At 36.2% G+C, this 13,230-nt stretch overlaps 1 protein-coding gene across 1 annotated transcript in view; it reads right to left on the bottom strand.

Moving 5' to 3' along the window:
- Window positions 1-2,538: 2,538 nt before the first annotated feature.
- The window catches only part of LOC101972077 (uncharacterized), a 23,370-nt gene continuing 12,678 nt past the window's right edge, over window positions 2,539-13,230 (bottom strand). Inside the window, exons 3-4 of the mRNA XM_078049041.1 lie at window positions 8,542-8,657; window positions 2,539-8,425 (exon numbers count right to left, since the gene is read on the bottom strand). Coding sequence (XP_077905167.1) covers window positions 8,051-8,425; window positions 8,542-8,657 — 491 coding nt within the window. The 3' untranslated portion in view covers window positions 2,539-8,050. The remainder of the gene's footprint in view (window positions 8,426-8,541; window positions 8,658-13,230) is intronic.

Genomic DNA, 13,230 nt, shown 5'->3' with positions numbered 1-13,230 from the left:
AGTGTTTTGATATTACAATTTCAGTATAAAATGTGTGCATCCTAATCATCTTCAGGAGCCTTTTCCCAGTATTGTTGGCTGAGGACATCACCCAAATTCTCCCAGGTGATGTCTAATTAGATATCCAGGACCATCACTGGGCCTTTGTTCTAGGGCAACAAGTTTATTAAGCTATAGATCCATATATAAAAGTTTCTTCAGAAAAAAACAAACCAATGAAAATAAATTACTGTGCAATATGCAAATGACAGTAGTGATCACTTCAGCCATCTGTCTGTAAGGCAGTCACATCCTTAGAGCAAATTCAAAGAGAAAAAAACACTAAGTTTTGGACTTGCACCCAAGGTTCTTTTTTTCTAAATATAGAAATTAATATTAAAGTCTCTGGTGCATTTGTAACTACTGTCCAGGTTGCTCCCATGATTCTGCGCCCCCCACCCCCCGCCCGCCATCTGACTGCTCTTATCCTTAGGAAGAAAGCTCTCTCCATCTCTCTCCATCTCTGCTGACAGCATCAATTCAATGCCATTCGATTATGCAGGGATCCTGGAAAGTGTACATAATTCAAACCAGAGACAGTGAGCTACTTAGTGTTTTAGATTTGTTTTTAAGGTCCTAATGGCCTATCAACTACATCAGAGTGAAGAGTTTTCATAGTCGTCTCATTTTGAAAGCTAAACAGAGACAACAGTTTCTAGTTTATTTATGTTCCTTAATTATTTAACATAAATGGAGAAATTTTCCTTGGGGAGTTTGACATGAAAAGGAGTTTAGTCTACATGAGTTTTATAAAAATAGAGCAATCGGGACGAGGAGACAGTTTCCCTGATCACAGTAACCACAAGTAGTAAGGACCTGTCCCTGGGCAGCATGGTTTCCACGGTGATGCCTCTTGAGCCACTGAAGACTCTGGTGGCAAGCTGGCTATGGCCCTGGAGCACCCTGGAGTAAACTTTCCCAGGAAAAAGATGAGACTTCCTGCCAAGGGGTCAAGTGAGGAAGGAGTAGTTTTAATTTGATAATTAAAGAATTGTGACCCATTATGTATCACAAACTGATAAGACAGTAAATAGACAACAGACAAAATGTCTATAGTTGGCTTCTTCATAAATTATAGATATAGTATAACAATAATTGTTGTACTGTATAGAAATATTATGACAACAATAGTGGTACTGTATTCTGTTTATATGCATAAACTAATAGAGTTTTATATGCCTCTGTTTATTATGAAGGAAATAATGTTAATTTCATATAACTTGCATCTACACAGTCCTGTTTACAAACATTCCTAATTATAAAATCCATGGTGCAACAGTAAAAAAAATAACTTCCAGACAAATGACTGTTGGGAGTTGGAAACAATGAAGAATTATAAGAAAACCACCACATTATGAAGAAATGGCTGTGTTTATTCAACCGAGGCTTTATAGAGCTGTGTGCAATGGAGCTTGCCATGACTATTAATCAATTTCAGTGACAGTAGTCAGGTCTGAAACAGAGGCATGATCCAGGCACCTGTTAGAGTGAGGTGGGAAAGAAGTGTGGGAGAAATAGAACAGCAGAGAGATGAGAAACCCTTTCTTGTGGTGGAGCTCTGTTTGGAGGTTAAAACTTAGTTGTCTTTACTCCCAGTTATAAAGAAGCCATCCACCTGCAACTTTTAGTTTTTGTCTGTGTGTGAGTGTGCATGTGTGTGTGTGTGTGTGTGTTTGTCCCAAAAGTCTTCAACACAAATGAAAAAAACTAAGAGTTCTTGGACATTATCACATATTGATACCAAATACACTTCAGGTGCTGTTTGAGGGACACACATGCTAGCTAAGGTTTTTCATTTACTTCTGGAATAGATCAATTCACTCTTTATGTTACCATCTTTAAAAGTATTCTTCCATATGTGTTTATGTTTCTTCTTACATACACATGAAAGTTTCTTCATATGTATGGGTCCTTTGTTCTTGGGTCGCTCCAGTAGCCACCCACTTAATCAAGTTATCTAGTGGAAAGTATACAGAAAAATGCTGTTTTCTTGGAAACACCTTACACTAGGCATTGGTGTCCCACAGGGTCAGTGGTTTGTAGGCAACTCCACAGTCAGTGGTTTGCAAAGCTGCTAACATCAGCTTCACTAGAGAGAGAGGAAATGTATCTTTCTGGTGCATCTTACCTGCCCACATCACCTGGTGAGTCCCAGGAGAAGCCATGTGCACACCTTCTGGCTTCCACAGGGAGAAGAAGTATCCTTGAGTCTGAGATTTTATAGTTTATAATGTTTGAATAAGTCCTAAGCAGAGTGAGTCCTGTTGTGCTTTGGGTGACTCATGCTACCTGACAACCATTTCAGGGTCAGCTTCAGTGAAGAAAATGTTCCAAGAAGCCAAGAATGTCTTCCAACCCCCTAACAAACTTTGCATTGAAAACAAAGTGCTAAAAGAAATATAAGCGTATGCCTTTAAAAGGAGACCTGTGGAATGAAGAGACAGAACAGCTACCAAGTGTTCAGGATCCCACCTCCCCCACTGAACAAAGGCACCTATATTTCACCAGAAATAAAATTTTATTAGTAACATGTCAAATATGTTTTAAAATACAGTTACCTTTCTTCTTCCTCTCAGTTAAAAAAACAATCCAATAAAAATTCTAAATCATGACCCAAATATTTTTAAATGTGAAAAAGACATATTTTAGATTATGTAACAGATACACATTTTCCAAAATAAATGTTGTAGAACACCATCTGCTTCATATTTGAGTGCATTCCCACAGAACTAAATTTCTGCTCCTCTTCTTTCATTAATGGTTTATGACAAATTTATGACACTATATTTCACAATAGCCATACCAAAAATTTATGACCCAAAGAGAGTCAGACAAAAATCACTTGGCATGCTCAGATAGACAATTTATGTGACTCTCTTTTACACGGATCCTCCACCCTTTACCAAGACCCCAATAACCAAGGAGAAACAGGAAGTCCATGGCAAGGGCAGGATCTTGCAGAGCACAAAGCTTGAGAAAGAGTTCAAGACAAGAAGTGAATGAACTGGGCGCCATTTTGTACCTCAGGTTTACAATCTTCAGTCCGTGGAAGCCACCCAAACTTTTGAATTTCATAATGAATGTTTTTGTAAGATTTTCTTGTATTTGGTCAAGTAAGAGATTGTCATTCTTTGCTTTAATGTTGACAAATGGAGCTCCCTCATCTGAGTAAAATCAAGGGGAAGATCAGGAAAAGAAATTCTACCAAGTGTCATTTCCTGACTGCATTGAATCCATGTTCTTCTTCAATAAGTGTAGATAAAACTCATGCCAGAAGTAATTTTCTACATATTTTACAGTGCTATAATATTTGTGGCAAATTTAGAAAACCAGTCTTTTGGCTTTATGTTATTTACTATTTTTGCCTTTTATTTCTTCAAAGAAAAATTTATTATGGGAAATGGACACGAAAGTCTGAGTATATAGGCTTGCATATATATTTACCTCAAATGATCTAGAGATTTGCTACTTACTGTGGGGTCAATAGCAGCATCTGCATCACCCGGAAAATGTGCAGTGTAAAGACTCTCAGGCCCTGTTGCAGACCTAGTAAAAGGAATCTGTATTGCAACAAGATCCCTGGTGCTTAGGAGGATCTGAGAAGCACTAATGTAGAGGATGTTTTTAATCCACTGAACTACAGGGGAATTGTTGAGGAAAGACAGAATTGCTTTAATAGGGAAATTTTGTCCCAAATATTTAACCAGGAATGTAATAACTTTTAGACACACTCCCCTTTAAAAGAAACAAAAAATTTGACACTTGTCATGTTGCTATTGTGTCGTGATAAAGTTTGAGAATAAGAACATGTAAATTAAATGACATATATTACATAAATACTCAACTACTTGAATTGATTATATACAATCTTTCATTATTTCCAACATAAGATATTTTCTTTAGTAAAACATACAACAATTACATTGAATTGTAGAATTATGAAGATTACCTTAGCAGATGATTATTTAAAGTTTACAGTCCTTTTTAAAAGAAGTGTCCATCCAATAACAATTATGCTTATGTAATTAATTCTAGTTTAAAACATTCTGGGAATCCTTTCCCAAAGGATCTAGTCAGGAGCACAAAGTGTTGCTTTTCTACAAGAATCTCTGAGCAAATCAGTATCATCGCTAGAGGGCCAGGAGGGGATGAAGGACAGAACTTTAATCTTCACTAGGAGGGTACTGCAAAGACTGGGGATTAGGCTGTAATTCACAGAGGAAGCTAGGGCGGTACAGAAAGGAGATGGCTCCACTAGCTGGTGTTAAGAAATCCTGAGGTTCATTCAAGCAGTTCACCAGCATGAGGCCCATTAGAGAAGGCTACCTCTCTGACTTTACACACACCATGCACAACTCTCAGGCTATGACTTAATGATTCTGTTTTTCACTTAAGGCTTTCCTTGACATCAACAGCCACCTGATTGGCACTGACCATGACAGCTCGAGAGGTGAAGGGAGATGGAATTGTTCCATGTTTGCATGTGTCTCCCTTCCATCTTCACAGGGATTCCCAGGGATGAGCTACAGCCAGCTATACTCCCCCTAGGCAAGAGTGGCTTCCCATTATGCTTCCAAGTATAAAATATACTGCAAAGAAAATCTATATACTCCTTCCACTCCTTAATCTGGATCAGTAGAACTTCCCTTCTTCCTGTGCATCTTTTCATCTGCCAACACCTTGGGAGATACATGTTTGAAACCCATCCCAGATTGGAAAAGAAACTTAGGTGCTGCTCCCAGTAGAAAGTTCTTACCCTATAAGGCAAAAATCAAATCATCTGGATTCTTCCCTCATCGGTGAACTGAGCTAAGAGACTGAATATCACTCACTTCTAGGTCCCCAGCCCTGGCATGGTGCTTGGCTCAGAATAGTTTGCTCAATAAATGGTTGTAAATTGCATTTATTTTCAAGTCTTCTTGCACTGAATTTGTTAAATCTTGGGATGTACATTCAGAACAGGCAGTGCATTTGAGCTTATCCATTTTACATATGGCTCCCCATTTAGCCTTTCTCCTGATTTAATTATTTCTGCTTTCCTTTGCTTATCCATCCAATGCAATTTCAGGAGCATTTTGCAATAATACTACACTTCATATGTACCTATGCTGAATAGAACCTAGGCTTCTGCATTATTGGTAATTGAAAGAAAGGATCAATGCATTGCAGGTAGCGGGTGTTTGGGGTATACAGTGGACACAGGAAAGAAAAACTGAATATAGCAAGCAAATAACCCCCCTCATAAACACACACACACACACACACACACACACACACACACACACACTAAACCTCCTCTTTCACTTATTAATCTGATCTCTCTCTTTCTCTCTCTCTCTCACTCTCTCTCCATTTTTCTTTTTTCATTTTCTTCTTACTAGGTCTTTGGGGGTACTTGGGCACCCACACTTAGATTCCCCACCTCAGCTTCCTGAGCCTAAGGCTGATTCTTGTTATCAGAGAGAGGATGCCCAGGTTTAAAGCAAAAGTAATGATTTCCTACTTTGTGCATCTCTTGATGGAGCAAACCTATAGAGGGGTCTCCCTACCTATCAGATGGTCATGGTAAAATGACAGTGATCTATTGGTTAACTCAGACAAGTTTACAGAGTGTAAATATAAATCACTATTTTTAAAATCAAGATAAAATTAGTCAACTCCTTATCTATGAGTTGTTAGAAAAAAAATTTAAATGCCCCCAAAAGTATTTTTAAATAAACTGTTTTGAAATCAACACAATTAAAAAAAATCATTTTCACAAATACTGCTGGTTTCTAAGACAGTTCCTTTTCTACATAGGAATACAGATTAGAGAGCTCAATTGATGATGTCATCCAATAAAAAGACTTTCACATCTGTTACTGGTTTTTTGCCCAAGAGTTCTTGCTTTGTTTAAGTTTTCTGGCATACAACAAATATTATAATTTCACATTTCCCTGATAATTCTTCTCTCCTCGTTTCTGTTTTAAAGTGTATTTCTATTCTCAGCTAATTTCAATATGTGGCTTTTGTTTATGCACTACATCTACTACCATTGGTGTCTTTTTCTTAGAGACACTGTCCTAAACCAAGCCAAGTGTTTAAAGTTTTGAAAGTATTAGAAAGGTGAATCTATTTTAAAAACTATATTATAATATAATTATCAAATTTGGAATCTTGGAATGGCCCCACTTAAAAAATATATATGTTTTTAAAAGAAGTATCTGAGAAATAAGTTCTTTTATAAGGAATAAAATAAAAAATTTAAACTTTGGTGCCAAATTTTGTCCTTAACTTTTAAGTATTTATTTGTGTATTTCAAAGGTATCTCATCATCATACTAAATTGATTTTAAAACTGACCACGGTTATAATTTTCTACTTTCTTCTAAAGCATTTTTCCTAATTTGATTGAGCAACTAAATGTAAGGCTGACACTTGTATCAGTGTTATGACTATGTGGTCTTCAACAATGCAGGCTAATTAAGGGCACCCATATTCTATATACCAGAAGCATCCACGTTAATCATCTTGGTGATTCACTAGAGAAAACAAATATTGAATCAAAACTAAAAACAAAATTGTCTTGAATAGAAAAAGCCTGTCTGGGTTACTAGTTGATCTTCAGCTAAGGAAGATTCTATGTTGACAAGACACCATATTTAAATTGCAAAGGCATATGATTACCAAAAGCTTGTAATCCCTTCACTTAAAGCAATGTCCTTGATTATCATTATTATGTAAAAGGTGCTCTGAGAGCACATTAGTGAGCAAATCATCCTGAAACACTTTCACAGTGTCCCTCTACCTCCTGCACAATCCTTAGATTCTTATCTTGGTTATCATAGTCTTCCTGACACTCATCTTTGAGTCTTTGGTATTTTCTTAAATACACCTTTGGCACCTAGTTTTTCCAATCTGCTTAATCACTTAATGACAATTCTTGAAACAATATGCTCTGTAGGACAAAAACCCCAGACACGGAAATCAGACATCTCACCCAAACCTCACAGAATAGTATGAATCAATTCAAACAATTTCATGACTCTATCCAACTTGTTAAATAATGATTTTTCAAATTGTAAAATATCTAAACTTCACCACCAAAGGCATTCTGAAACATTTTGTCAAATAGTGAATGATCGACTATTATACAAAAAGCAGTGCAAAATTTGATCCTGGCAGCCTTAAATGCACTCTTAGCTCGATGAAGAAATAACATCATGTAGAATTTCTGTTGTTCTCACCAATTGCTGCAAATATCAACCCATGAAAAAACACATTTTACCTGCCTACCCTTTTCCTGAGCTTCACAGCCTATAAAAAAGAAAATAACATCATGAATAAAAATTTTAACTCTTGAAGGCCCAGCACAAATTTTAACCAACCCCTAAAGATAAGTCCACCTGCAATGCTTTTTTATTAAATTTTACTTTTAAAGAAAAAAGTCTATCAAGAAACCAAAAAAATTATATAATAATAATAATAATAAAAAGGATCAGTTTGGAGTAATCCAGTTGTTATTTTCAGCAGTTAGGTGGCAGGGAATGCTTGCCCCAACTTGAATCGCCACTGATGGTACAAAGAGAATAACAATATAATTTGGGACATGCTTGGCAAGCCAAAGCATTTTTGAAAGAACTAGCCCTCTCTTCTCTCATCCTCAGAGACATAACATTGTCAATGTAATCTGTTACTTTTTGTTACTTGTTATAAAGAGTGGCAGACTTTAGAACCAGGGGGCTTAAAAGTTTTAATCTATATAACAGGTTGATATAAATCCCTTCCTACACACCATATGTTCAAAAAAAAATCTTTGCTTCTAATGCACTAATTCAATGCTTTATAAGTGGACATATTTTCAATTCAATTTGATGATACTAAGGACTGCTGAGTAATAACCATGGGTCTCTCCAATCAGTTCAGCATGCATTTCATCAAATGCACTGGTAATTAGTGCCTTATATGAACATCTTCACTATAAACAGTTCAGGCATTTAGAAACAAAGTATCAATGAACTTAACAGTTACTTTTAATTCATTTTATAAATAAGCAACTGAGAATTTTGCTCCAAGTGGCTGCTAGTGTATCCCATTCCATAAATGGCATTCTCCGAAGCATAAGGCACAATATGATATGAATGCAGCTCTTCATAATAGAGAGACTGAGAACAGCATTCCTGTACCATAAACTTCAGCCGTTTTCTTGTATCTGAATACGCAGTCTTATAACAGGGAGCTTCTTTAAAGTATTCATAGCTCTCTTTCTCCGTCTCTAGATGTATCTTCCTCAGCAAATTGTTAATTAACACAGACCTTCTTAAGTAGGTTTCTGGGTCTTCTAGAAACCTGAGCTTCTCCAGAGAAAGTTTGAGAATGCAAGTCCTGTCCTCAGGTAATATCAGGTGCTGGAAAACAAAGTCAATCATTTAATCCAGATGTAGAAAAATGACAAGTCAAGCTTTTGGGTATGGACAACATTCAAGACAATGAAAAAAGAAAAAAAAGAATAATAAATACTTACTTTTGGAAAATACCCATGGTAATCTTGATGTAAATCTTCTTCTTCTGCATATTTTCTCTTAAAGTAGGCTACTTTCGACGTTGTTAATGAATATGTTAATACTTTTGTTGGATAAGCTAAAAAAAAATAATTGGAGAAAAGTCAGATGTTAACCTTGGCAAAGAATATTTCATCATATAAATTATACTTGTAAAAAGAAATTGGTGACCCCAGAAATTGTTGTCCTCTCCTCACTAAAATCACATGGACAACCAGTCAGTGGCCACTGCCATGTGTTTGAAAAGCCTGTAGGGAGGAAAAGGCCACCCTTTAGAATCCAACTAGGTTGGAAATCGATGTTTATTTCCTTTTGCAACCTCTCAGAAATCAAATACCAATACTTATTTAACCTCATAATTTTGTTTTGTTTCATTTGTTTGTTTGTTTGTTACCAGGGATTGAACCCAGGGGCACTAAACCACCGAGCCACATCCCCATCCCTTTTTAATATTTTATTAGAGACAGGGTCTCACTGAGTTTCTTAGGGCCTCACTAAATTGGCTGGCTTTGAACTCACAATCCTCCTGCCTCAGTCTTCGTGATTACAGGTGCGCACCACCATGCCTGGCAACCTCATGCTTTTGAACATCAAAACACACCCAAAGTTGAAACTGATCAACAAAATACAATGGGAGGAACTAATGTCTTTCAACATTCTTTTAAACTGCCTAAACCACAGAGGGCATTTCATGTTGCTGTTTAAACAAATTGGCATAAAATAGTCAGTTACCCTGTTACAGTTTAAAGAAATAACTGTGTTTTGAAAGTTAAAAAAAAAAAAAGCCCTAGATTATAGTTATGGTATATCATGGTCCTAACACATGGCTTAATGTATGTCAATCCCAAGTAATTGAGAGGTTTAAGTAATGCTATGACTAGCAACACTGACCTTGATATGATAGCAAAAGTTAAAAACTTAGTTTTCTCCTTTAATTTACTATTTATAGAGATTGAGGATTCTGCCTTGTTTAAGGAGGTATAGAGTTCCAGAGTTATGAAACAGTTTCAGACTTGAAACGGTTTGTTCAAAGAAAGTTCCTATAATGTCCTCTAGGTGGCGCTGATGCCACAGAAAGGAAGCAAGAGAAACCAGAAAAAGACAAGGAGCTTCCTATTCAAAGCAATGAATGAATGCAAACTCAGTCCAGTTCAATACTCACTCAACCTCAGGGGACCAGACCACACAAAAAAGCTCCTATTTAAAGATAATTTATCTCACTTTTTGTCCATACCTCCATGTAGTAGTAATGTGTTGATTAAATAAATTTCTGGTAAGACATTTGATATTTTTCCTCTAGATCTTTTAAAATTTTTGAAGCCTAAGTATTAATAATATACTCTTCAAAAACATGCCTTTTCTAGTTTTTCCTCCAACTTGGAGGCATCCACATAAAGCTTTCCTGCAACTTCTTGTAACTGGATGGTTTTCCTGAGCCAGTAGGGAAAACTACAAAATCATACCTAAAGCATTCCAAAATTCACTGGTATCACTGTGGATTATAAACCCAAGAGAACTTTAGGTTAGAGTTGGTATGTTTTGTTAAGGGAATCCAGAATTTTAAACAACTTCTATATCTGCACTAAAAAGAGATCACTATGTAATGTTAATTCACAATTGAAACAATAGTTGCTATTTTATGTACACAGTCCCTGAATTTAACAAGCAAATTTTAGTTTACATAGATTTTTCACTGCTCTCAAAAGTTTAGGGAAAAAAAGAATGAAATTGGACAGAAAAGAAAAAAAACATTCCTGAACAGTTTTCTAAGGAAGTGTTTTTTAGCAAACTACATTTTTAGGCATGTTTTTAAGGGATTTAATCAAATAATTAGATGGCAATGGTTTGGTTTATCCCTTGTAATAATTATTCATGCTTCTTTTTAAACTGTGTAACTAATAGATGTAATAGTGGTTCACAAATATCAGCTAGCATCAGAATCATCTGTAGGGGCTCCTTAAAACAAATTGCTGGGTTTCATCCCCAGAGTTTCAGTCAGTCTGAAGTGGAGAATTTGCATTTCTTACAAATTTCCAGGTGATGCTAGTGGTACTGGTCTGAGACCCACATTTTAAGAGCCTTCATGTTACATCCTTAAGTATGTGTTATAGTAGTGCCACAAAGGGGGCTGGAGATATGGCTCAGTTGGTAGAGTGCTTGCCTTGCATGCACAAGGTCTTGGGTTCAATCCCTAGCACCACCACCACACACACAAAAAAAGTAGTGCCACAAAAGCAAGTTGAAATCAATCAACTGATTGACTTAACATCAGAATGGCAAGCATTTGGCTTGATTGGTTTTTTTTGTTGTTGTTTTTGCCATCTCTTCCCTACATCATCTTAGATGCTTTAGCATCATAAACAAAGACAGACTGCATCTTAACAGTGAAGAATGAAGTCACTTTTCAACGGGAATCCCTTGGTTCACATTAAGAAGCATCAATGGCTGTTACTAGCATTATAGCTGGACAAGTCGCCATTTTAAAAAAAATAAATAAATAAAAGCAACGTCCACTGAATTACTACAGTGAAGGGAAGAGTGAGGAAAGACTTGGAAATGAGAAGAGTAACTTTACCATAAGCAAACATTATTTTCATATATATCTTTTTTAAATGTCTGCTCATTTTATCTTCCTGAGTAATGTAATGTCTACGGCCTTTATGACCAATTAAAAAGCTTTTAATGAATGATACAATGGAGGGCAGGTTGTAGTTTGGAGAACCAAATGTCAAATAGACTTATTTTTCTGGCTCCCAAGTAAACCTCCAGGGAAGATATTTTGGTTTAACAGAGCAAGACAAAATAAATAAACAAATTAAAAGTATATATTAAATGACTCCAAGGTTTATAAAGATTCTGTCTGGCTATATTTAAGCAATAACCTATGATACAGAATACACTGGTCCCTGAAAATACACTGTAAATTCTCAGGAGATCTCCATTTGAGACTTCACTCTTCTGTGAGCAACGCACTTAGCCACTTAGTTTATTGCACTTACTTAAAACAACACCCACATAGGCTGTGGAAATGCTGAATAGCTTTCACAGCTGGTACCAGTTTGGCAATTACCTCTTTGCCAGCTGTTTAGCTATTTGCAATGTTTTGGGCATCGGATTTTGAAGGATGGTTTTAGACTTGTAGGCTAAAAGATATAGCAAACATGAGTTCCTACAGCTGTTCTCCTGCTAGATTAGATCTCAAAAAATTCAGAGTTGGAAATTATTTATTGGTCATCTGATTCAAGGATCCTTGTTGTACAGATGAGGAAACTGTGGTGCCGAGGAGTCCAGTGGTTTATAGTCTGGGTTTTGAAGTAGGTGAAAGGAAGTTTGAATTCCAGCTCTGCCACTTCTTTGTATTCTGACCTTGAACAAATTACATGAACTCTCTGCAAATGGCATTTGTAAAATGGGAATAGAAATACACTGGCTCATAAGATCACAGAAATAATTCATGGAAAGTGACTGGCACTGTGCCTAGCATATAGTAAGCACTCAACCAAATTGCACCTCTTCTTAGTGCCAGTAGGCACAGATCTATCATATGGAAGCAATGTCAACCTGGCCTCTTATCTCTGACCTGAAGATTCTTTTCCACCATCCTGCCTCATGGAGACACTGGATTATCCTGTAAGGGACTGCTAGAAGATATATCAAATGGATAAGCTGAAAAAATATAATAGGTTCTATAAGTGCTCCAAGAAAATGTTTCTGGCTTATTGCCATTAATCATACATTTTAGGTGAAAAAAATATAAATGGTTTTTGAAGCATCAAGATAATCATCTGAATAATTAATGTTAATATGAATATCCAAAAAAGTTAGTTTATTATGATCTCTTAAACATGTGTAAATGTTTATCATTCTCCTGCAACTAAAAAGCTAAACTCCATCTAGCCAGTTATTTAGATAAAGCTAATGAGATAGATAAAAAGAGTAAAATGATTTTATGTCTCTATGTTCTGTGTTGAGCTCTGAGAACAGCATATAAATTATAAAACTGAATTAGATTGAGACTAAGTTTATCTCTGAAGGTGAAATAGCTAATGCTGGCTTGAATACTAAAATTGTTTTCAATGCTATGACCTCTGGACACACAAAACATCTTTGCTAGGCTTGGTATATTTCATAGTGTAAACCTTCAATAAGCAACAAATTAAAAATCACAGATCAGAATGACCACCCACCCCCCCTCATCAGAGTTCTGGCCATGCAATGTATACATATTTCTGTAAATAAATGTTTAAAATTTGATTACGAACAATTGCTCAAAAACTCTCCCTTGTTCTGCTTCTGCCTCCAGACAACTAAAATTCTATTATTGTACAAGTGATTTCATTTGGTACACGGCCCAGGGACAGTACATTAAGAAAACATCATCAGCAAATTAATTTATAAACACTTTGAGAGAACAGACAACAGTAAAAGAAGAAGAGCCCCTGTCAGAGTAATTCATTCTTTGTCCAAAAGTAGAAATTCCAAGAAATGGTGAAGAAGTGATGTGTTAAATGTATCTTAATTCTAGGAGGGTTCTCCTTTTCTCCCCAACATTTTAATCAACATATTACAAAAAGCAAGAGTTTGAAACCATTCCATCTCATCCTCACTGCAGACAGAAGGGCAGGAGACTGATCAATGGGGAGAGACGAGGT

This window comes from Ictidomys tridecemlineatus, chromosome 5, assembly GCF_052094955.1.
Source record: "Ictidomys tridecemlineatus isolate mIctTri1 chromosome 5, mIctTri1.hap1, whole genome shotgun sequence".
Classification (NCBI taxonomy): domain Eukaryota; kingdom Metazoa; phylum Chordata; class Mammalia; order Rodentia; family Sciuridae; genus Ictidomys; species Ictidomys tridecemlineatus.
Note: the sequence above shows the minus strand (reverse complement) of the source record. Positions and strands in the feature narration are given on the sequence as shown.